This window comes from Eptesicus fuscus, chromosome 5 (assembly GCF_027574615.1).
Source record: "Eptesicus fuscus isolate TK198812 chromosome 5, DD_ASM_mEF_20220401, whole genome shotgun sequence".
Classification (NCBI taxonomy): Eukaryota; Metazoa; Chordata; class Mammalia; order Chiroptera; family Vespertilionidae; genus Eptesicus; species Eptesicus fuscus.
Window position 1 is genome coordinate 40962907 of NC_072477.1, and position 25108 is coordinate 40988014.

General features: G+C 39.5%; 1 protein-coding gene across 1 annotated transcript in view; it reads left to right on the forward strand.

Annotated features, from left to right (window-relative positions):
* The window catches only part of MAP4K5 (mitogen-activated protein kinase kinase kinase kinase 5), a 111169-nt gene that overhangs the window by 17392 nt on the left and 68669 nt on the right, over nucleotides 1–25108 (forward strand). Inside the window, exons 3-5 of the mRNA XM_054716080.1 lie at nucleotides 8441–8498; nucleotides 22555–22645; nucleotides 23125–23189. Coding sequence (XP_054572055.1) covers nucleotides 8441–8498; nucleotides 22555–22645; nucleotides 23125–23189 — 214 coding nt within the window. The remainder of the gene's footprint in view (nucleotides 1–8440; nucleotides 8499–22554; nucleotides 22646–23124; nucleotides 23190–25108) is intronic.

Genomic DNA, 25108 nt, shown 5'->3' on the forward strand with positions numbered 1-25108 from the left:
GATAAAATAGCAACTGAATAGTATTGTTGAAATAGAAATGGCTTAGTTAGAAAGATCAGCATCTTTAATTTTTTTTCTTGGTGCTAGTGGAAATCTAAGGCTAACTTTTTACTGGGAATTTAAAAATCCAAGACTGGAGAGTTTGAGTTAAAATACTTCCACAGTAGAAAATTGACTTGAAAATGTTACTTAGGAAATTAAAGAGAACTGCATTGGCAATGAGAGTAGAAACAAGTGGATTGGCTGTTTTATCGATTTATGGTGATATTGAAGTGCTGTAGTACTTCTATTAGTTCCTTCTGTAAATATAATGCAGGATCTTCAAATTCTTATGGTTTAAAAACAAAAATGCTTGAGACTGTCACATTTCACTTGTTGCAGGGAAATTTTGGGTTTCAAACACCAGTATTACATATGACTACTTTGGATTTTAGTGTGAAATTGGATATTTAGTGTTAAATACCTGAAAGATCTCTTTAGTACATTGAATCTGTAAAGTCTCTATTTAGAATATCTTTTTTTTCTGAAAGCCTCTTTGCCTTTCATTATAAAAGAGCCTGGTACTGCTTTCTGTTTTAAAAATGCAGCTGGAAAATTACAGAGTAAAAACATGTGCCATCAGTTGTTTATGTCTTCGAAGTGGAGACTGACATTTACATATTTATTCTATCAAAGAGAGTTAGGGTTATGGGATTTTCTTTACTTTTTACTTAACTACATATATTTTGAAAACCTCTGCATGGTGTAGCTGAATTTTATTACATTTTATTGGGGTGACATTGGTCAACATGAACATAGAGATTTCATGTGTGGATTTCTAAGTTACAAAATTTGTATATAGCACTATGTGCCTACTATCCAAAGTCAAATATTCTGTCACCTCATATTAGGACCCCTTCTACCTCCACCCCCTTCTCTCTGGCAACCACAACACTGCTGTTTGTGTTCCTAAGTTTCAGTTTTATATCCCCACATATGAGTGAATCATATGAGTGAAATCATATGGTTCTTAGCTTTTTCTGTCTGACTTATTTCACTTAGCATAATGTTCTCAAGGTCCATCCATGTTGTTGCAAATGGCACTATTTCATCCTTTCTTATGGCTGAGTAGTATTCCATTGTGTATATGTACCACATTTTCTTTATCCAGTCCTCTATCGCAGAACACTTTGGTTGTTTCCATGTCTTGGCTACCATGAATAATGCTGCAGTGAACATAGGGGTGCATATATCTTTGAGAATAAATGATTTTTGAGGTTTTTGGGTATATACACAGGAGTGGGGGTACTGGGTCATATGGTAGATCAATTCTTAATTTTTTGAGGAGTCGCCAGACTGCTTTCCATGCTGGTTTGTACCAGTATACATTCCCACTAGCAATGAATGAGGGTTCCCTTTTTTCCACAACCTCTCCAACACTTGTTACTGCTTGTCTTGTTGATAATGGCGACTCCTAATAGGTGTAAGGTGGTATCTCATTGTAGTTTTAATTTGCATTTCTCTAATTGCCAGTGAAGTTGAACATCTTTTCATATATCTACTAGAGGCCTAGTGCATGAAAATTCATGCACTGGAAGGGGGGGGGTCCCTCAGCCGGGCCTGCCCCCTCTCACAGTCCAGGACCCCTCAGGGGTGGGAGACGACCGGGCGATCAGGGGAAGGCGACGCCCCATCACACCTCTGCTGCTGCCACTGCTGGCAGAGCAAGCCTCGGCCGGCCCTGGTTACCTGAGCCTTGGCCGGCCCTGGTTACCTGAGCCTCGGGCTGGCCCTGGGCGGCTGGAGGGCTGAGGGGACTGGGGGACTCCGGAGGCAGGTGCGCGGAGCGGCTTGCTGCGCGCCTGCCGCCCCAGTGGGCCGAGGGGACTGGGCGCCACCATCGTGTGGCTGTGGGTGCCACCATCTTTGAAGGCATGGCAGTCAATTAGTATATTCCCTCCTTATTGGCTGTGGGCACCGCCATCTTTGAGGGTGTGGCAGTCAATTAGCATATTCCCTCCTTATTGACTTTGGTGCTCCCATATTTGAGGGTGGGGCAGTCAGTTAGCATATTCTCTCCTTATTGGCTGTAGGCACTGCCATATTTGTGACAGTGTGAGGTCAATTAGCATATTCCCTCTTTATTAGACAGGATTGGCTGTTCCTATGTCTTCTTGGGAAAGGTGTATTTCAGGTCTTCTGCCCATTTTTTGATTGGGTTGTTTGGTGTTGAGTTTTACGAGTTCTTTATATATTTTGGAAATTAAACCTTTGTCTGAGTTACTGTTTGCAAGTATCATCTACCATCTGGGTGGCTGCCTGTTTGTTTTGTTATCCTTTTCTTGTGCTGTGCAGAAGCTCTTCAATTTGAAATAGGTGCCATTAATTTATTTTTTACCATTACCTCCCTTGCCTTTGGGGTAAAGTCCATAAAAAGTCTCTACCACTCAGGTCCATAAGTTTGGTACCTATATTTTCTTCTATGTAACTTATAGTTTTGAGTCTTATATTTAGGTCTTTAACCCATATTGAATTAATTTTTATACATGGGGACAAACTGTAATCCAGTTTTATTTGTTTGCATGTGGCTTTCCAGTTTTCCCAGCATCATTAATTAAAGAGACTATCCACCATCTTTATTTTATGTGGTTCTGTGATTGTTGTTCAAATCCTCCAATGGTATGTTTTTTTTCTGAACCTATCAGAAACCCAAAAAAATAAAATAAGTAAAGGTGTCTTTGGTCCTTGCAACACTTTGGTTCAAGTACATTGAAACAGTGTATTTGTGTTGACTCAATAAGTCTGAAAGTATATACTTAAAATAATTTTATATGTGTTATTTTAAAAATAATAGACTTAATTTTAGTACAGTATTAGATTTACAGAATAATTGAGCAAAGAGTACATAGAGTTATATTCATCCACACCTCCCCCACTCACCCATAGTTTCTCCTTTTATTAATATCTGTATGAGTGGTACATTTATTACAATTATTGAGCCAATGTTGATATTATGATTATAGTCCATAGTTTATATTAAGGTTCACTCTTTGTGGTGTACAGTTCTATGGATTTTGACAGAGACATAATGACATGTATCCACCGTTAAATTTCATACAGAATAGTTTCACCATGCTAAAAATTCCCTGTGCTTCACCTGTTCATCAATCTCCACCCAAATCCCTGGCAACCATTGTTCATTTTCCTCTTTCTACAGTTATGTCTTTTCCAGAATGTCATATAGTTGGAATCATACTATGTGGTCTTTTCAGACTGGCTTCTTTAACTTAACAGTATGCATTTAAGATTCATCCATATCTTTTGATGGTTTGATGGCTCAGTTATTTTTATACTGAATAATATTTCAATGTATGGATGTACAGCTTATCCATTTACCTATTGAAGGACATCTTGATTGCTCCAGTTTTGGCAAGTATGGATAAAGCCTGCTATAAACATTCACTTGTGCAGGTTTTTGTGTGGACATAGGTCTTTAACTTAATTGGGTAAGTGCCTAGAAGTGGGGAATTGCTGAATCATATGGTAACACTAGCTTTGTAAGAAGCTATCAAACTGTCAGTATATGTGTTTTTAAGAATTGATCTAATTAAGTTTGGAAGGATATACTCTAAATTATTCACAGGAGTTAACTCAGGGGGATGAGATTAGGAGAGAGGGGGATTATCATCTTTTATTTATATTATTTGAATTTTTAAAAACAATGTTAAGGAGTATTTTTTTACGAGTACATTTTTTCTCCAAATGCTTTTTTGAATTAATTAGTAATAAAAATTGAAAATAAGTCAACATAAATGAAAACTAGTAGACCATTAAAAACAGTATATGATCAGTTTCATAGCACTTATAAGTTGTAGAGGATTTTAATATTTTATTCTTATTTTTTAAGTAAAAAGAATAATAACCTTCCTACAATCATAATTGTCCATTCAATTGTCCATAATTGTCCATCTACCTTGTAGACCTTCAAAGAATCATGGTGAAGACCTGGGGTGGGAGAGGGGTGCCAGGTGGGGAACAAGAGGTCAATGGGGAAATAAGAGGGACATCTGTAATACTTTCAACAATAAAGATTTTTTTTTTTAAAGAATTATGCCTAGAGTTAAGAGGAGAACACACTTAATCTAGCCTTGGGATAGATATTAGGCAAAACTCCCTAGAAGAGGTGATACCTAAAGGATAATCTGCATTCTAAAGGATAATCTGGATTAACTGGGCTAATGGGGCTGGGAAGAGGGCAGGGGAAGTGAATATACCAAAATGAGGACAGGTTTTCAAAACAGGTCATTTGCTTCTGATTAATCTGACTGAAACTGGAGTTAATTGTTCCAAACTCTCAGAGAAGCTTATTAGACCTTTTCATGTTGTTAGCACTTGTTTGATAATCTGTAATTGAAAAGTATAGACTCATATTTTCTTTTGGTATCCAGTGACAGGCAAAGTATATTGCTCGAATGCCTGTTTTGCTTAGAAAATTATTAAATTGCATTTCCACTTATGGGGTGCCCTAGGTGCAATGAAAATGAGCACCCATGTTAGTGATGACAGTGTAATGGTGCAACCCTTTTAACCTTTTGCACTCAGATGTCGAGTGTGACTCGACACGGTTAGCATTAAAATAAAGAAATCGAGAAAAAAGCAAGCGAGTGCAAAGGGTTAAGCTACTAGTATTTAGGCAGTATGTGTTAATGGCCTTTTAAATGTTCATATTTATACCCTTTGACTTAGTAATTTCATACTTTAGAATCTGAAAGAAATAATTTTAAAAATGAAAAGATGTAACATCCTTTATGTCTAGCAATAAAGGAAAACAATTATATGGATTATTATATAGCCATTTAAAATTATACATAGCCTGGAGAAAGTACATACCTTTAAAAACAATAAAAATTTGTGTTTATAATAGAACTTGACAGGTTTAACATCCAAGGTTGGTAAAAATATACATTCACATAATTTATTTTAGAGCATTATGACGATATATCCCTTTTAAAACCACATACCTTTTTATCTAACAATTATTCTTGTACTAATAAATTACTATATGCTAAAATATTTACAGTGATAATCATTAAAGCACTAATTATAATAAGTCTGTCTCTAATATTTTAAGTGGTAAATAGTTTTTCTTCTAGGAATTTCTCTGAAGAAAATAAAGCTGTGGATAGGTAAAAATCTAAGATATATTTATCCCTCTGTTTATAATTAAAAGATAATATTAAAATCCTAAATGTCCAACAATAACATATTAATCCTAATATATAAAAACCCTGGGTCGTAATGACCAGTAATGACCAAGGCTTGACCAACTGGAAGTCAGTCCTGCAGTCAGCAGTCAGCGCTGGGATTGCCACGGCAACCCAGCGCTGACTGCTTCCGCTGAAGGCGTGGTGCCCCAGCACTGACTGCTGAGGAGGCTGCGAATCAGGGCTTGAGAGAGGCCTGAAGAGAAAAGCAGGGACTGATCCGTTGCCTCTGTGGCAGCTTTTGATCAACACTTGCTTCTCTCTTTCTCTCCCAGTCTGGCCAGCAGCCATGCCTCCATTTCTCTCCAGGCCTCCACCGGGGCTGCTGATCAGCCCCACCTTTCTGATCAGGCCCCATTGATAGGCCCGGAGACACTGACTGGCATAGGAACCAACCAATCGGAACCAAATGTGGGTGCTGTGAAGAACCACTGGCTGCCTAGGAGGCGGAGCTTTTGACGTTGACTGGCATAGGAACCGACCAATCAAAACCAAATCTGGGTGCTGTGGGGAGCCAATGGCTGCCTAAGAGGCAGAGCTTCTAACGCTGACTGGCATAGAAACTGACCAATCAGCCGAAACCGGTTTGGCTCAGTGGATGGAGCGTCAGCCTGCGGACTCGGGGGTCCCAGGTTCGATTCCGGTCAGGGGCATGTACCTTGGTTGCGGGCACATCCCCAGTGGGGGGTGTGCGGGAGGCAGCTGATCGATGTTTCTCTCTCATCGATGTTTCTAACTCTCTATCCCTCTCTCTTCCTCTCTGTGGAAAATCAATAAAATATATTTAAAAAAAAAGAAACTGACCAATCAGAACCAAATCTGGGTGCTGTGGGGAGCCAATGGCTGCCTAGGAGGCGGAGCTTCTGACGCTGACTGGCATAGAAACTGACCAATCAGAACCAAATCTGGGTGTTGTGGGGAGCCAATGACTGCCTAGCAAACAGAGCTTTTGACGCTGACTGGTATAGAAACTGACCAATCAGAACCAAATTGGCCAGCAGAGGAGGGCAGTTAGGGGCGAGATCAGGCCAGCAGGGGAGGGCAGTTGGGGGTGAGATCAGGCCAGCAGGGGAGGGCAGTTGGGGGCAACCAGGCTGGGAGGGGAGGGCCATTGGGGGCAATCAGGTTGGCAGGGGAGGGCAGTTAAGGGCAACCAGGCCAGCAGGGGAGGGCAGTTAGGGGTGATCAAGCTGGCAGGCAGAGGCAGTTAAGGGTGATCAGGCAGGCAGGCAGGTGAGCAGTTAGGAGCCAGCAGTCCCAGATTGCAAGAGGGATGTCCAACTGCTGGTTTAAGGCCAGATCCCCGGCAGTCGGACATCCCCCAAGGGGTCCCCAATTGGAGAGGGTGCAGGCTGGGCTGAGGGAACCCCCCCCCTCCATGCACGAATTTTGTGCACCGGGCCTCTAGTTAAATTACATGTTCCATTAATGGAAAATTAGGCAGTATTGCAAATCATGTTTAGAAAACTGATGGCATCATCCTCTTCTACAACATATATACACCTTCATGCATTAAATATATCATATATTCCATTAATGGAAAATTAAGCAGCATTGCAAAGCATGTTGTAGAAGATTGTGATGACATCATTGTCTTCTACAACACATACACACTGTCATGCACACATGCACATATGCATGCACACACGGATCAGAAAAAGAAACACATACACTAAATGTTAACTTTTAAACTTTTTCCCTCCAGATTGTAAGATACAGATGATTTGTGTTTATTTGTTTTTTAATCCTCCCCTGAGGGTATGTTTTTAATGACTTTGGGGGAGGGCCGGAGGAAGAGAAAGAAACATCCATCAGTTGCCTCCTATATGCACCCGTCCTGGGAACAAACCCACAACCTAGTATGTGCCCTGACCAGAAATCAAACCTGCAACCTTTTGGTACACAGGGTGATGCTCCAACCAACTTAGCCATCTGGTTAGGAATTTATTTTTATTTATTTTTATTTTCCTTTAATGACCTATGACTATCAAATATATAACAACCATGGGTATTTTTCCTTTTATTTTTTTAAGTTAACTTCAAGAATTTTTAAAAATATCTTTTTGTTGATTTCAGAGAGGAAGGGAGAGGAAGAGTGAGATAGAAACATCAATGATGAGAGAAAATCATTGATTGGCTGCCTTTTGCACTCCCTCCTACTGGAGATCATGCATATGCCCGGACTGGGAATCAAACCATGACCTCCTTTCTGGTTCATAGGTCAACACTCAATCACTGAGACTCGCCCCAGTGGACTAAGTTAAATTTATTGAAGTAACTTTTGTTACCAGTGTTGGGGTACTTGGGTTCTCCAAGATAGAAATCAAGAGGAAGCCCCAGAGAATTTTCCAGACATATTTTATTAAGCTTATGCTGGAGCACAAGAGAGGCAGCACTGAGGAAAAGAAAGGTCCTCTGAACTGGCTTAGGGGCTGGCTCTGCTTAGCTGTTTTATAAGTTGGGGGGCAAAGCAGACTTGTGTGAAAAGGTAGACTTTAAAAAAAACGGCCTTGGGAATTTTCTGTGTCAGGGTATGAAAAGCAAGAGTTTAGAAGGGGGAATAAGACATTTCGGTGGGGAGTGGAGGAATGGTTGCATTCTTGTGGTGGGCCTATCTGTGTGTTTTTTTTTCTGGCCACCAGGAAGCCTTGGAATCCTAGCAAGGGATCGTGGGGTAATGCCAGCTCTGTGGGGTTTTTGGTGTGGTGTCCTTGGGATCCCTGGCCCAGGTCCCTATGCTCTCTCACATTGGTTAATGACAATATGTAAATTTCAGGTGTACAACATTGTAATTCAACATCTGTATACTCTATTGCATGCTCACCACCCAAAGTCCAGTTTCCTCATGAGTATTTTTTTAATTAAGAAAAATACCAGGGAAGGGGGTTGGTGAAGGAGAGAGAGGACATCTGTAATACTTTCAACAGTAAAGATAAAAATACAAAATAGAAAAATATTAACTCATGTATAAAGAAAGGACTTGGAGGAAGTACACCAACATTATAAACAGTAACTTTTTTTAAGGTGGGAGTAAAGGTAATATTTTATATATTTTCTTTTAATGGAAAAATTAGTATACTCATTAAAATTTTGTTTTTTAGCTTTATTAAAAGCATGATTGGTAAGCAACAAGCAACATAATACAAGTAACTTTTATATAGTTAACAAACTTTTAAAACATTTTATTTTCATTTTAGGCCAGAAATATACATACGGGAGAGTTGGCTGCAGTAAAAATTATCAAATTGGAGCCTGGTATGTATTAAAACACTCATGACAATTTTTTAACACTTTTCTGGTGCAGTTCACAAATATAGAACTTAAGAGCATTGTCCATATTTCCTTGTTTCCCTTCTTCCAAAAGGAATGTTTATATATTGTCAGGGTAATAAGATGTCTCAAATATGGCTACATTAAATTCCATTGGAGGTTATTAGTTAAAGACAAGTTTGGTGTAATAGTTTTGTTGCTAAATAAAAGTTCAAATGTGCACATTCAAAAATTGGAAGACACATTGACAATGTTAAAGTAATTTACTTTTAAGTTATATGAAACTAGAAGCCCGGTGCATGAAATTCGTGCATAGAGGGGGGTTGTCCCTCAGCCCAGCTTGTACCCTCTCCAATCTGGGACCCCTGGAGGGATGTCCGACTGCCCATCGGACATCCCTCTCACAATCCAGGACTGCTGGCTCCCAACTTCTTGCCTGCTTGCCTTCCTGATTGCCCTAACTGCTTCTGCCTGCCAGCCTGATCAACCCCGTAACCACTCCGCTGCCAGCCTGTTTGCCCCCAACTTCCCTCCTCTGCTGGCCTGGTCACCCCTAACTGCCCTCTCCTGCAGGGTTGATCACCTCCAACTGCCCTCCCTTGCAGGCCTGGTCCTTCTCAACTGCCCTCCCTTGCAGGCCGGGTGCCTCCCAACTGCCCTCTCCTGCTGGCCATCTTGTGTCCACATGGGGGCAGGATCTTTGACCACATGGGGGCAGCTATATTGTGTGTTGCAGTGATGATCAATCTGCATATTACTCTTTTATTAGATAGGATAGAGGCCTGGTACAGGGGTGGGGGCCAGCTGGTTTGCCCTGAAGGGTGTCCCTGATCAGGGTGGGGGTTCCCTTGGGGCGTGGGGCGGCCTGAGCGAGGGGCCTGTGGTGGTTTGCAGGCCGGCCACGCCCCCTAGCAACCCAAGCGGAGGCCCTGGTATCTGGAATTTATTTTCCTTCTACAACTGAAACTTTGTAGCCTGGAGCGGAGCCAAGCCTGGGGCTCCCTCCGCAGTGGCAGCCATTTGTGTTGGGGCTATAATTGAAACTTTGTTGCCTTAAGCGGGTGGGCCCGGCCAGGGTGTGTGGAAAGCTTTGCTTCCCCTGTTGCCGGTGGCAACCCTGGCCTGCTCTCTCAAGCTCCATTCCGAGGACACTTCTGTTTGAATTTGTTTACCTTCTATAATTGAAATTTTGTAGCTTGAGTGGAGGCTTAGGCTGCAACGGCTGGCGGAAAGCTTGTTTCCCTCTGTTGCCTGAGAAACCTTGCTCTCTGTGTCTGTAGCCATCTTGGATGGGTTAATTTGCATACTCGCTCTGATTGGATGGTGGGTGTGGCTTGTGGGCATGGCTTATGGGTGTGTCGGAGGTATGGTCATTTTGCATATTTGTCTATTATTAGGTAGGATAATTGAGCTTCGGTATTAACTTCTATGAGAATTTGATTAGGAAAGTATTCATTGATTTTGGGGGGATATTTGGTAATATTTGGCATAATGATATTTTATGTTAGTTGTCTAGTTTAATAATTCTGGTCTTAGACTAATGTTTTTTTTAAACATTTTTTTTTTATGTCAGAAGGCTGTTTGTTTTAAAACATACTGAGTGATTTGCTTTGAAAACAAAAGTACTATGTAAGACCTGAAACAATTTTATTATTTTGATATCCTCAAAGTTTTTCTTTTCTTAGTAATGGGATCTTTTTTTTTTTTTTAATATATTTTATTGATTTTTTACAGAGAGGAAGGGAGAGGGATAGAGAGCTAGAAACATCGATGAGAGAGAAACATCGACCAGCTGCCTCCTGCATACCCCCTACTGGGGATGTGCCCACAACCAATGTACATGCCCTTGACCAGAATCGAACCTGGGACCTTTCAGCCCGCAGACCGACGCTCTATCCACTGAGCCAAACCGGTTTCGGCAGTAATGGGATCTTTTAAACAAGTATTCAATTGGTATTGTGCCCAAGTTTACCACAAAAATTAGAAAATTCAGAAATGTGTAAAGAAGAAAATAAAAATAATCCATTTGTCACCCAGAGACAACTATTATTGCCTTTTAGTGTATTTCCTCTTATTTTCCTCCTGTGTATACATGTAAACATTTTACAGAGAGCATATACTACATGTACTGTATGATGTTCTTCGCCTACATTACATAAAGGACATTACATAATTTTTACATAGGTCAGTAAAAATTCTTTTATTTATAATTGAGTTATACAACATTTTATTAGTTTCAGGTGTACAGCATAATGATTCAATATTTGTCTGTACTGTGAAAGAATCACAGTAAATCTAGTTAATATCTGTCACCATACACAGTTAAATATTTTTTTTTTTCCTGTGATGAGAACTTTTAGGATTTGCTCTTTTGCCTCGCCGGCATAGCTCAGTGGTTGAGCATCGACCTATGAACCAGGAGATTGGAGATTGGAGTTTGGTTCCCGGTCACGGCACATGCCCAGGTTGCGGGCTTGATCCCCAGTGGGGGCCCTGCAGGAGGCGGCCAATCAGTGATTCTCTCTCACCATTGATGTTTCTGTCTCTCCCTCTTCCTCTCCTCTCTGAAATCAATACAAATATATATTTTTAAAATTTTACTCTTATCAACTTTCAAACAGCCAATATAATAATATTAACTACTAGAGGCCCGGTGCTTGAATTCGTGCATGGGTGGGGTCCTCAGCCTGGCTGGCAATCGGGGCTTATCAGGGCCATCTCTCCCAGTACCAATCGGGACCTAAAAAGGCAGCCGTCTGGGGGGAGGGACCGCAGGAGGTTGGCTGACCATAGGAGGTTGGCTGTGGGAGTGCACTGACCACCAGGGGACAGCTCCTGCATTGAGCATCTGCCCCCTGGTGGTCAGTGTGCGTCATAGTGACTGGCCGTTCAGTCCTTCAGTTTCTTAGGCTTTTATATATGTAGATAGTCACCATGCTGTACATTACATCCCATGACTTACTTATTTTATAGCTGGAACTTCCTACCTTTTGTATTCCTTCATTCATTTTGCCCAACTATTCATTTCCTAACTGTTCTCTGTATCCATGAGCTTGGTTTTTTGGTGTGTGTTTTTTAAAAGATTCCACACATAAGTGAGATGTTATATTTATAATGCCTTCAAGATCAATCTATATTGTCAAAATTAAAAGTTTCTAATGAGATCAGTAGTAGCTTTTTTTCTTCCAAGTTTTTTATTTTTACTGTGGTAAAATAAACATTACATAAAATTTACCATTTACCATCTAAACCTTTTTTTTTTTTTTAAATCCTCATCCAAGGATATTTTTTCCATTGATCTTTAGAGAGTGAGTGGAAGGGAGTGAGGAGGAGGAAAGAGAGAAAAACATCTATGGGAGAGAGACACGTTGACAGGTTGCCTCCCATACGCCCTGACCAGGGCCAGAGATCAAACTTGCAACCGAGGTACATGCTCTTGATGGGGAATCAAACCTAAGACCCTTTGGTCTGTGGGCCAATGCTCTAACCATTGAGAAAATTGGCCAGAGCTAAATGTGCTACCATCAACACCATCCAACTCCTGAACTCTTTTCATCTGAAACTCTATAGCCAGTTAACAGTAACTTCCCATTTCCCTCTTTTCCCCAGCCCCTGTCAACCACCATTCTATTTTCTGTCTCTGATTTTTACTACTTTAGGTACTTCATATACAGTATTTGTCTTTCTGTTACTGGTTTATTTCACTTACTATAATGTCCTCAAGCTTCATCCATGTTGTCACATCAGTTTTTTTTCTTTTTAGGACTGAATAATGTTCCATTGTGTATATATATGCCACATTTTACTTACCCACTCATCTGTTGGACACTTGGGTTGCTTTCAACTTTAGCTACTGTGAATAATACTGCTATGAACATAAGTTACAAGTATTTCTTTGAGATCCTGCTTTCAGTCTTTTGGGTATATACCAGAAGTGGAATTTCTAGATCATATGATATTTCTATTTTTAATTTTTTGAGGGACCGCCATACTATTTTCCACAGTGTCTGTGCAATTTTACATTCCTTCCAACAGTGCACAAGGGTTCCAATTTCTCTATATTCTTGCTAACAGTTGTTATTTTTCTATTTTGGTTTGTTTGTTATAACAGCAATCCTAATGGGTGTGAGTAGGTGGTATCTCATTGTAGTTTTTATTTGTATTTCCTAATAATTAGTAATGTTGGTATCTTTTCATGTGCTTATTGGTCATTTGTATATCTGCTTTGGAGAAATATTTATTATAAGTCCTTTGTCCGTTTTTTAATCTGGTTGTTTGTTTTTTGGTGGTGTTGAGTTTTAGGTGTTCTGTATATAGTCTAGATATTAATCTCATCAGATTTGTGATTTACAAATATTTTCTCCCATTATTTGGGTTGCTTTTTTACTGTGTTGATAGTATCTTTTGATGCCCCAAATTTTAAAAATTTCATAAAGTCCAGTTTTTAATTTATTCTTTTGTTGCTATACCTTTGGTTCATACCCAAGAAATTATTGCTAAATTTAATATCATGAAGCTTTTGCCTATGTTTTTATAAGAGTTTTATAGTTTTAGGTCTTACATTTAATTTAAGTCTTTGATCCATTTTGGGTTAATTTTTGTTTGCGGTGTTAGATAAGGGTCCAACTTCATTCTTTTGCTGATGTATATCCAGTTTTCAACCATTGGTTGAAAAGATTCTCCCTCTGAATGGTCTTAGCAACCTTGTCAAAAATTATTTATGCATTATTCTGGGCTTTCTATTCCATTGGTCTGTATGGCTGTCTTTATGCCACTATCACACTATTTTGATAACGTAGCTTTGTAGTAAGTTTTGAAATCAGGAAGTGCAAGTCATCCAGTTTTATTCTTTTTCAAGATTGTTTTGGCTATTTGGGGGTCTCTTGAGAGTCCATATAAATTTTAGGATGTGTTTTGCTCGTTCTACAGAAAATGTCATTGAGATGAGAAGTAGTAATTTTTGACCGGTAGGTGAATAATTGATGATCTGTTTGTTTGCTGCTTCATAAACCTAGACATGTAGAGTAAATTGTGTGACCAGTAATTATGCCAACAGTTTCTTAATTTTAGCAGTTAAAATGGTTTTGCATTTCAAATACAATATTTTGACCATTATGTATGACTAGAGGCCTGGTGCATGAAATTCGTGCACGGGGGGCGGGGAAGAGGGAGGAGAGGGGGATCCCTCAGCCTGGCCTGTGCCCTCTTGCAATCCGGGACCCCTCAGACATCCCTCTCACAATCCGGGATGCTGCATGCACCAGTGACCATACTTTTCATACAGGTGAAAGGCATCTTACTGTTGTATGGGCAGCTACATTTTTTGCCCTGATTATAAAAAGTAGTACATAACATGATCCTTCTGAGGCAGTAATGTCATTTTCCCCATCTCATGGGTGGAAAAACTGAAGCAGAGAGAAGTTAAGTAATTGGCTTTGTCACACAGTTATAAGTGTCAGAATCAGGGCTGACCACAAAATGTACAAGCCAGAGTTCATGCATGTCATCGCTGCATCATCCTGTTTTTTCAGTGTTAGAATAACCTTGCCATGTTTTAATTTTTAAATATAAGAGACTGTTCCCAATATATAGGGCAGGGTCCCTAGGCCTGGCCGGCGATCAGGGCCAATCTATGGGGCAACCAGTGGGACAATCGGGGGGCCCCTGCTGGCACCCGCCTCAGCTGGCGGCCTGGTGACGCCCATTCACTGGCCCCAACTGGGGGCAGCTCCCGCATTGAGCGTCTGCCCCCTGGTGGTCAGTGCGCATCATTGCGACCAGTCGACTGGTCACTTAGGCTCTTATATATATAGACTAGAGGCCCGGTGCATGAAATTTAGTGCACTTGGCGGGGGGGGGAGTCCCTCAGCCTGGCCTGTGACCTTTCACAGTCCAGGACCCCTTGTTCCTTACTGCCCACCTGGGAGTGCACTGACCACCAGGGGGAAGCTCCTGCATTGAGCATCTGCCCCCTGGTGGTCAGTGCGTGTTATAGCAACTGGTCATTCTGCCGTTTGGTCTATTTGCATATTAGGGGTTTATTATACTGTATACTAGAGGCCCAGCACACGAAATTCGTGCACTCAGGGGCGGGCTCCCCCAGCCTGGCCTGTGCCCTCTCACAGTATGGGAGCCCCGCAATCGATCACCCCAAAGAGGTAGGCCCCGCCCATACATCCGGGACTCCTCAATGGATTGCCCCAAAGAGGAAGGCCAGAGCTGGGGGTCCAGCCTCAGCACTGCGTGGAGCTGCAGGATCCCCGGCCTAGCTGCACAGAGCTGCGGGGCCCCCAGGCCTCACCGTGCGGAGCCACAGGCCCCGCCTCCGCGCCACGCACACAGCATCAAGCCCCTGCCCACCCATGCTCACACGTAGCCCCACCCACCTGCTCACGCAGCCTCCTGGTGATCGCTTGTTGCAGCGTGAGGGTGTCACAGCGTGAGGGCATGACGACCACATAGACTTTTATTAATAGTATAGAAGATAGATATAGAAGATAGGTTAGCTGTTGATGGGATGGATCATGTAAGTGTTAGGAATAATATAATTTGAATCCACAAATTGATTGATCTTTCCAAGCCTGCTTTTTTCAGATCAGTCTTCCCCATTTTACTAGGCAGTTAGCCAAGCCATTGCCTTGATTTCTCTCTTTTTTTTTTTGTACTCCAGGGTCAGTCTGTCAGCAAGTTCCTTCAACTCCACTTCCAAAACATATCCTGAATCCAACTACTTCTCATTATTGCCATCTCCACTCTCTTGGCCTCCCTGTTTCCTCTCCCACACTTCCCCATCTGCAACCATCTAGTTTCCATAAAACTACCAGAGTGATCTTTTTAAAACACAAATTTTTGTGCTCTCCGGATTAAAACATTTGTGGCGTTTCCAAATCCACTTAGAATAATATTCAGACTTTCAACCTTGCTTATAAAACCCTCTATGAGCTGCTCTGTCTACTGTTCTGAGCTCATAATGTATCACTTCCGCTTCCTTACTCTGCCTCTGCTTTCTTTTTATTGAAACAGCCCAGTTGGTTGGAGTGTTGTCCCATACACCAAAAGGTTGTGGGTTTCAAACCCGGTCAAGGCAACCAATGGATGTTTATCTTTCTAAAAATACCAATAAAAACATATCCTCGTGTGAGGATTAAAATAAAACAAAACAGTACAAGATTAAACTAGTTCTATTCTACTTGAAGTACTGCTTTTCATGATCTTTGCTCAGGAGATTCTTGGTCATTCAGATTTCAATTTAAATGTTGTGTCCTCAGAGAGACCCATTTCTGACTACTTAATTTAAAGTAGACACCCAGGCTCTGGTTATTTTATTCTCTGCATAGGACATGTGACTGCTTAATACTTATTTATTTATATTCTAGAGGCCCGGTGCACGAAATTCGTGCACGGGGGGTGGTGTGTGTGTCCCTCAGCCCAGTCTGCAACCTCTCCAATCTGGGATCCCTCTCACAATCCAGGACTGCTGGCTCCCAACCGCTCACCTGCCTGCCTGCCTGATTGCCCCTAACCACTTCTTCCTGCCAGCCTAATCACCCCCTAATTACTCCCCTGCCAGCCTGATCGACACCTAACTGCTTCCCTGCCAGCCCAAATGCCCCTAACTGCCCTCCCCTGCCGGCCTAGTCACCCATAACTGCCCTCCCTTGCCAGCCTGGTCGCCCCTAACTGCCCTCCCCTGCTGGTTCAGTCACCCCTAACTGCCCTCCCCTGCAGGCCTGGTCACCCCCAACTGCCCTCCCCTGCTTTCCCGGTCACCCCTAACCCTCCCTTGCGAGCCTGGTCGCCCCTAACTGCCCTCCCCTGCTGGTCCAGTCACCCCTAACTGCCCTCTCCTGCAGGCCTGATCACCACCAACTGCCCTCCCTTGCAGGTCTGATCCCTCCCAACTGCCCTCCCCTGCTGGTCCAGTCACCCCTAACTGCCCTCTCCTCCAGGCCTGATCACCACCAACTGCCCTCCCTTGCAGGTCTGATCCCTCCCAACTGCCCTCCCCTGCTGGCCTGGTCACCCCTAACTGCCCTCCCCTGCCGGCCTGGTCGCCCCTAACTGCCCTCCCCTGCAGGCCTGGTCACCCCTAACTGCCCTCCCCTGCAGGCCTTGTCCCCCCCAACTTCCCTCCCCTGCAGGCCTGGTCGCCCCTAACTGTCTTCCCCTGCAGGCCTTGTCCCCCACAACTGCCCTCTCCTGCAGGCCTTGTCCCTCCCCCCCCCCAACTGTCCTCCCCTGCAGGCCTGGTCGCCCCCAGCTGCCCTCCTCTACCGGCCCGATCACCCCTAACTGCCCTTCTCTGCAGGCCTGTTCGCCCCCAACTGCCCTCCCTTGCAGGCCTGGTCCCTCCCAACTGCCCTCCCCTGCTGGCCTGATCACCCACAGCTGCCCTCCTCTGTTGGCCATCTTTGACCACATGGGGGCAGCCATCTTGTGTGTTGGAGTGATGGTCAATTTGCATATTAGGCTTTTATTATATAGGACTAGAGGCCCGGTGCACGAAATTCGTGCATGGGGGTGGTGGGGTGTCCCTCAGCCCAGCCTGCACCCTCTCCAATCTGGGACCCCTCGAGGGATGTCCAACTGTCCGTTTAGGCCCGATCCTACCGGATCCTACCCGATCCTACCGGACATCCGACTGCCCGTTTAGGCCCAATCCTGGTAGAATCGGGCCTAAACGGGCAGTCGGACATCCCTCTCACAATCCAGGACTGCTGGCTCCCAGCTGCTTGCCTACCTGCCTTCCTGCTCGTCCCTAACCGCTTCTGCCTGTCAGCCTGATCACCCCCTAACCACTCCCCTGACAGCATGATTGATGCCTAACTGCGCCCCTAACTGCCCTCCCCTGCAGGCCTGGTCACCCCTAACTGCCCTCCCCTGCAGGCCTGGTCCCCCCCCCAACTGCCCTTCCCTGCAGGCCCAGTCGCCACCAACTTTTCTCCTCTGCCGGGCTGGTCACCCCTAACTGCCCTCCCCTGCTGGCCATCTTGTGGTGGCCATCTTGTGTCCACATGAGAGCAGCCATCTTTGTCCACATGGGGACATCCATCTTGTGTGTTGGAGTGACGGTTAATTTGCATATTACTCTTTTATTAGATAGGACTAGTAGCTCTCCACATGAATCCATGCACCAGTAGCTCGCTGCCACCCTCCTGTAGCTCTCTGCCTGCTGCCCCACCCTCCTGCTGATCCATGATCTGGTCGTTACGCGGTTGGTTGTTACACTTCACGGCGTAACAACCATTTGCATATTACATGTTTATTATATAGGATATTTGTTTAAGGTCAGTCTCTCCAACAGTGTAAGATCATGAGAATAGTGATCTGTCTTCACTGCCATATTTCAACACCTGGAACAATATATTCTTTGTACAGATGAAAATTATTAGGTATATAATTATTGTATCACACATTCTTTTCCCACCATCAAAAAACCTATAGGCATTTTCTTCCTTGAATACTATTAGAGAAAACTGTAAGTCCAGCCTGATATTTGTCTTCTTACAGGTAGGTGACTTGTTGCTTCTGCCTGATTGCTTGTGGTACCAAGTGCTGCCTGCATATCTTCTCTAAGCTGTGATGTGCAGAAAATACGGCCTTAATCTTTATTATACCTTTAGATTTTTATTCATGGTTAGTAGTAATTGTAATTTTAAAAATTAGTAAATAACAACTATAAAGTTAGTCACCTGAGAAATAAAATGCCAGGTTCTAAATTAGTATAAGTATATATACTTTTTTTTTAGAAATCAGTTTAATTTATTTTCTTATCTGTGCTTTAGAATTGAGGAATTGATCTTCTGTTTGTGATGATGATTTTATTCATTTGGGTTGTTTCATTACATTTTAATTGTGGAATTTTTTCCTCCTGTTTCTTGCCTTTAAAAGAAATGTTTTCTGTATGGCCATAGATTTTTATAGTATGGTTTAGCTGGCATTTTCAGTAAAGCCAGAGTAGATGGTGTTTTTCACATTTGAATAGACCTAAGGGAATGTTTAGATTAAAAATCTGATGGTATGCTAAAGAATTATTTCATCATTCAGTTCAGATACGTCAAATAATTCTGGAGACAGCTGTATTTCAGAAATGAATTCAGCTTTTTAAAAAATTGCACTTAAGCCAGTACATTATAAAAGTGCTTCCTTGTATTGATTTAACAGATGAGCTGGTTTAGAATTGTTTTTAGACATGAAAAGGTAATTATTTGCCAATATGACTTACAAGAAGCCTTATGTCTGATTAAATATAAACAAGACTTTTTTTTACATAAATGAAATTGCAGCTATAAACTTAATAACACTTTTCACCCCAGTTAAAAATAATAGAAGTTTATTAGAGCCTTGAATTTTATTACTGATTTACTGACTTACCCCTGGCAATTTACATTTATATTATATTTAAAATTTTACTGAAAATTTGCCTTTGAGGCTTTTCCTAAAACTCATAAAAATTATAAAGTGAACATTAGCTTTAACAATAAAAATAAATAGGCACAGAGAGTTGGTTTTTTAATTAGCCACAAAAACAATTGAAAAAGATAATAAGTCAGCATTCCTTCCTGTGTCCTCAGGTTTTTTTATTTCTTTTTATACACAGACAAGTTATTATTTCTAAGAATGATTTAACCATTTCTGTATTTCATTTTAATAGTAGCTGCTTATTAAATATGATACCATCTTATAAATAAAGTTTGACATACCAGTGATTAGTATTGAAAGTAAATAATGTATATTAGTGATACCGTTTTGATTTTTAGTTGCATTTTCCATCTCTTTGTTCAGGCATCAGAACTACCCCAGAAAAAGAGGCAGGTATTATGATATTTGTCACCATGTTTTCCTGTCCTTGTCTGAATTTCAGCTTGCCCTCTAACTCAATTTACAGATGTTCATTTGCTCAAACAAGTTTGTAGTTAGTAGCAGCCAACAGCCAGAACAGGAGCAAGATTCTTGGGACAGTTAATCATCAGAATCCTACTTTCCCTTCCCCTCTCTTCTCTCTTCTAATTACCCTTCTTTTATGGTGAAACTATATGATAATATTTTAAAGTTATGCAAATTATAGTTTGTTGTAAACTGTAAGTCTTAATTACAGGGATGGAATTTAATAAAATTACCACCCAGAGTCATTAATGCAGTATACTTTTGCTTGCTTGCTTGCTTGTTTTTTTAAATGCTAAATTGAAATAATCATGAAATAGTTCAGTATGTTTAAATAAGTTAAATGTATTTCATTAGTGTAAACAGTTTTTAAAATAAGTAAGAATCTTTAAGTATCCTTTAATAGATGTTTAAAACTTCTCACTTCTGTCTTGTTTCCTGGATAAGCACAGAAAGAACAAATTTTTTAAAAGTCAAGGTCTGTAAAGATTTAAACAGCCGTTAGTTTGCCTTGTTAATGTTCTTCAAAGAAATTCCAAAGTAGGGGCTTTGGCCAAATGGGACAAATGTCAGCTATCCTAGTTAAGTGTTATGTTCTTGCTATTCACTATTTGCTTCTATTTTAAAATCTAATAATTTTGATTTTTAAAAATAATCTGTAGAGTAAAATATTAGTATCCTATCTTCAGTATTTGGAAAGCTCAAGTCTGAATTGGTGGAAAATGTTAATTTGATGTCACAAAAGCCCCCAAATATGTTCTTTTAAATAATAGATATAGAAAACTAATATGGTTGGATATTTCCTGCTATTTAAATAGGTAAAAATCACTTAATTCTAGGGTACTCTTTTTCAGTTAGATTTCAATTTGCTTTTGAACACAAGATAAAGTTGAAATATAAATATTTTTATTACTATGTAATAAAAAAGATGAACTACAATGCCAGGTTCTAAATTAGTGAATTTAAAATAGAGAGGATTTTTCTCTTTAGTTGAATTTTCAGAATCTAAGATTGGCATCCCAAAAAAAATGTTTTGTTAGAATTGACTGTCCTATTTATTTGCATTCTTCATTCATTTTGCTCAATTGAAAAATTGTTGTTGTTTTTTTTTCAGCATTGCTTTGACTGTTTGGGGTATATCCTTCCATTTGTTTGTATCATCTTTGCTTTTTTTCTTCAGTGTCTTAGAGTTTTCTGAGTACAGGTCTTTTATTTCCTTAGTTAAATTTATTCCTAGGCAATTTTTAATTTTGATGCAATTGTAAATTGAATTGTTTTCTTAATTTTTTCTGATCGTTACTGGTATATAAAAATGTATTCTTTTTATATACAGACAAATGATTATTTCTAAGAATGATTTAACCATTTCTGCAGCTCAGAATGCAATCGATTTCTTTATTAATTTTACATCCTGCTACTTTACCAAATTCATTTATTAGTTCTAATGCCTTTTGGTGGAATCTTTAGGGTTTTCTATAATTGTACTATGTCATCTGCAAACAACAACAATAAATATTGCTTGTCGTGAATTGGAATCGCACTGTGTGTGTTGCTTTAAAAACCTTGGGGGGGTTTTGCCCTGGCCAGTGTTGCGCATTGGCCTGTGCACCGAAGGGTCCAGGGTTGGGGTGCATTCAAGAGGCAGCCAGTCTATGTGTATCTTTCTTCTCTCTCTCTCTCTCTCTCTCTCTCTCTCTCTCTCTCTCTCTCTCTTCCCCCCCCCCTCCCTCCCCTTCCACTCTCTCCAAAAATCAATGGGAAAAATATCCTCTGGTGAGGATTAGCAAAACCAAATAAAAACTCTTGGTTTAACAGTTGTAAATGTGTCCTTGGGTGGCACACCCAGTCACATAGCAGAAGCTAATGTAGCCTCTTACTTTAACTCAAGCTTCAAAGAATTCCCACACATCAAGTTCCAAGAAATATTAGCTCAGAGTCAAAAATCACAGAAGATACAAGGAATGAAGGTGCTTTGAGCAAGAGCCTGCAGAGACAACAAGCAGAATAGAACCATTAAGACATCAAATTTTGGAATTACATACTCTACATATGATATGATTAGATAAATAAAAGAATGATTTGAAACTGTGAGTAAAAAGTAATAAATTGCCAAAAGAAAGACAAGCAGTTTTGAAAAATAACCAAATTTATGTTCTGAAAATGAAAAATAATTATATATTTAAAATTCAATAGATGTAACAAGTTAGATATAGATTGAATGAAGAAACGATGTAAAATATAGCTCAAAGAAGCAAAAATATGGAAGAATATAAAGTAAGTGCAAAATAGAGTGAAAAGATCTCACTTGGGTCTAATTAGGAATACAATTTGGCACAGGCATTTGGAGCATTTCTGTTGAAAATTTTTCAGAACTCGGAGAAAACACCAAATATTTAAGAATTTCAATCAGAATAAATAATAAGAAATGCCCATGTGCATATGTAATGGTGAAACTGCAATATATTTAAGACAAAAGATCTTTATTTTTTTAAAAACTGTGTTTTTATTGATTTTAGAGAGAGAGGAAAATCGCCAGGAGGGGCAAGAGCCCCAAGTGGGGCATAATGGAGTGCCAGAATGTATCTAACAATAGCTATAAAATTCCGATGAAAAATATTTCATTTTAATATAACTTTTTCTTGTTAACTCATATAGGTTTGTGATAGACAAACTGGAAAATGCAAATCAAAAGAAGAAAGCAAAATTACTTTTAATATTACTACCCAGACATAATATGGTGTATGTTTTTGAAACGTTTTTTCTATATACATAAGCACTTACATAATTATATAAAATATCCCTTCACTTAATATATCATGGACATATTTTCATATCAAAACCTGTTTTTAACTATAAAACTATATCTATACCGTAAGTTATTTAACCATTCTTTAATTGTTAAGTCACACTGTAGAGAACATTCATCTGCATATCTCAAGAAAAAAAAATTTGAAGCAAAATTATGAGTTCAAAGATTTTGTACATTTTTATGGCTTCTGGTTTTATAGAAAGAATGTACCAGTTTACATTCCCTTTGAAGTATTAAGAATGTCTAATTCCTCATCTCTAATATTTATTGTAAAGTTTTCCATCCTTCTTCCCGTTTATAGAGACTCAAAATCTAATATGATGACCAAGTTATTATTTTGTTTTTCAGGAGATGATTTTTCTTTGATTCAGCAAGAAATATTTATGGTTAAAGAATGTAAACATTGCAACATTGTTGCCTACTTTGGGAGCTATCTCAGGTAAAAAAAAAAAAAAGCTTCTGGTCTCTCTTTGTATTTCTTTGCCACCACTTTCCCTTTTATGTCAGTGCTGTTATACACATAAATTTTAAAAATTATATTGTCTAAAGTTCTAAAATTTCTTAGGTTCTCTTATTGCTTCCCTCTATATTAATAGTAACAACTCCATTTATGCAATTATGCCTTATCTGGCAAACTTAATGAAATGATTACAAGTAAGTATTTTAGCTTATAAAAGATGTCATATTCCAAACTACGTAAGATGGGAACAATGCTGAGTTCAGTATATTTTCTGTAGCTTGAAGAGAGACTACCATACCCCAATTAATTCAATAAAAAGGAAAAATAAAAGAGAGGGACTGCCAGGGCAATTTTCTGTTGCAATAATTTATCCCACATTTTGGTGTGCTGAAAGCCTTCACAGTTGTCAGTGGTTGAGAATTACTAGCTAATGTACTTTTCTTTCTCTTTCATATTAGTCGGGAAAAACTGTGGATTTGTATGGAATACTGTGGTGGCGGATCACTTCAAGATATTTACCATGGTACTATTAATTTGTTTTTATATTTTGAGGCTGACTCTGATTTTAATGATTGTTGTTTGACATGTCTAGTTAACCAGGGATATTAACAGGTAGATTTACTGTTTTACATTCATCTGTTCTGTTCCTGAAGTATTGCATAAAAGAAATTTAAATTTAATTTTTTGTTTATTCAGTTACATTTGCTGGAGCCTGAACTGAGAAAGTCAAGTGTACTTGAATAATCCAAATTTTACTTTTTAGAGAAAGTATTTTTTTAACAATAAAACTGCCTAAACTTCCTTGTAAGTACGAATTAAAATGCAAAGGGTAATTCTCTCATAAAAGAAATTATGTACCTGTCTTAATATTTTAACCTGCTATCTAGGAAAGCAATTTAGTTGTTGCTAATATTTTTGTTTAGCATTCTGTTAATTTAGGCAGTTTTTTTTAGTTGAATTTGATTTTGCCTCATAACATTATGTAGAAATAGTTTTTCTTTTGTCTCTACAGTTTAGCTTCCAGTTTGTTTTGTTGTTGACAATTTTCTGAATTTCTAGAGCTTATGAGACTAAGTATAGATCCTTATAAAATAACTTTCTTTATTTAACTGGATATAGAATAGTAAAACTATTGCAACCATGTGTTGTATAATTTATTAGGTATTTTTAAACATTTAAAGAGTGTTTTTTAATGTTTCTATGCTGAAATCTTTATATTGAAAGCCTTATAAAATTTCATGCAGCTTACAAATGCAACCGTAGTACTCCTAAAAACAAGTGCTGTAGCCATTGAAATAATATATGTAGATTGTAGAGGTCAAATTTTTAATTGTCAGTCAATAGAGCGGTGGTTAAATACACACTGGATCTATAGTATGGAATACTATGAAGCAATTAAAAAGATGCAGTAGTTCCATTTATATTGTCTGGGGTATCTTGCCCCAAGGACATTTTTTTAAATGGAAAAAAATGAATCATGAAAAAATTTGTATAACATAATCATTCATACTTAGACTTTTTAAAAGTATACATACAAATGTAAATGCACACCAAAATTAAAGGAAACATATCAAATTTATAAGTCATTACCTCTAGGGAGGAGAAGTGGGACTCATAAGTAAAAAATTGAATTATAATATAAATGTATTGATATCTTAATTATACATTAATAAATATAATAATTATCTAATTTTATCACAGAAAATAAGCCATGACAAAAAAAGATTGTGATGTCGAAACTCTAGCAACTGTCTCTTTCTTTTATTTTTTATTTTTTATTTTTTAGAGAGGGAGAAAGAGAGAGAGAGAGAGAGAGAGATACATCGATAGATTGCCTTCTATACATGCCCTTAGTGGGGATTGACTATTTTTATTTAAAATAATATTTAATACCACAAAGTTGCAGATAAACAAAATAATAAAGTGCTTAAAGCAAAAACTAATCTCATGTTTTAAAAGAGAAAAATAAGGTTTATTTTCTTATTTAGTAGTCTTTTATTTTCTTATGTATTATATCATACTAGAATGACTATTCTCTTTTATTTTACCCTGTTGTTGATTTTAAAGAATTATTGATAGAAAATAGCTTATGCCACTTGATTTAAAAGTATTTTCTGTGGCCGTGACCGGGTAGCTCAGTTGCTTAGAGTGTCATCCTGATATGCCAATGTTGTGGGTTTGATCCCCGGTCAGGGCACATACAAGAATCAACCAGTGAATACATAAATAAGTGGAACAACAGATTGGTGTTTCTTCTCTCTCTCTCTCTCTCTCTCTCTCTCTCTCTCTCTCTCTCTCTCTCTCTCCCCCCTCTCTCCCCCTCTTTCTCCCCCTCTTCTTTCCTTCTCTCCCCCCTCCCTCTCCCTTTCCCCTTCCTCTCGCTCTCTAAAAATCAATAAAACAAAAACTAAAAAAGTCTTTTCTATGGTAATGAAGAATTAT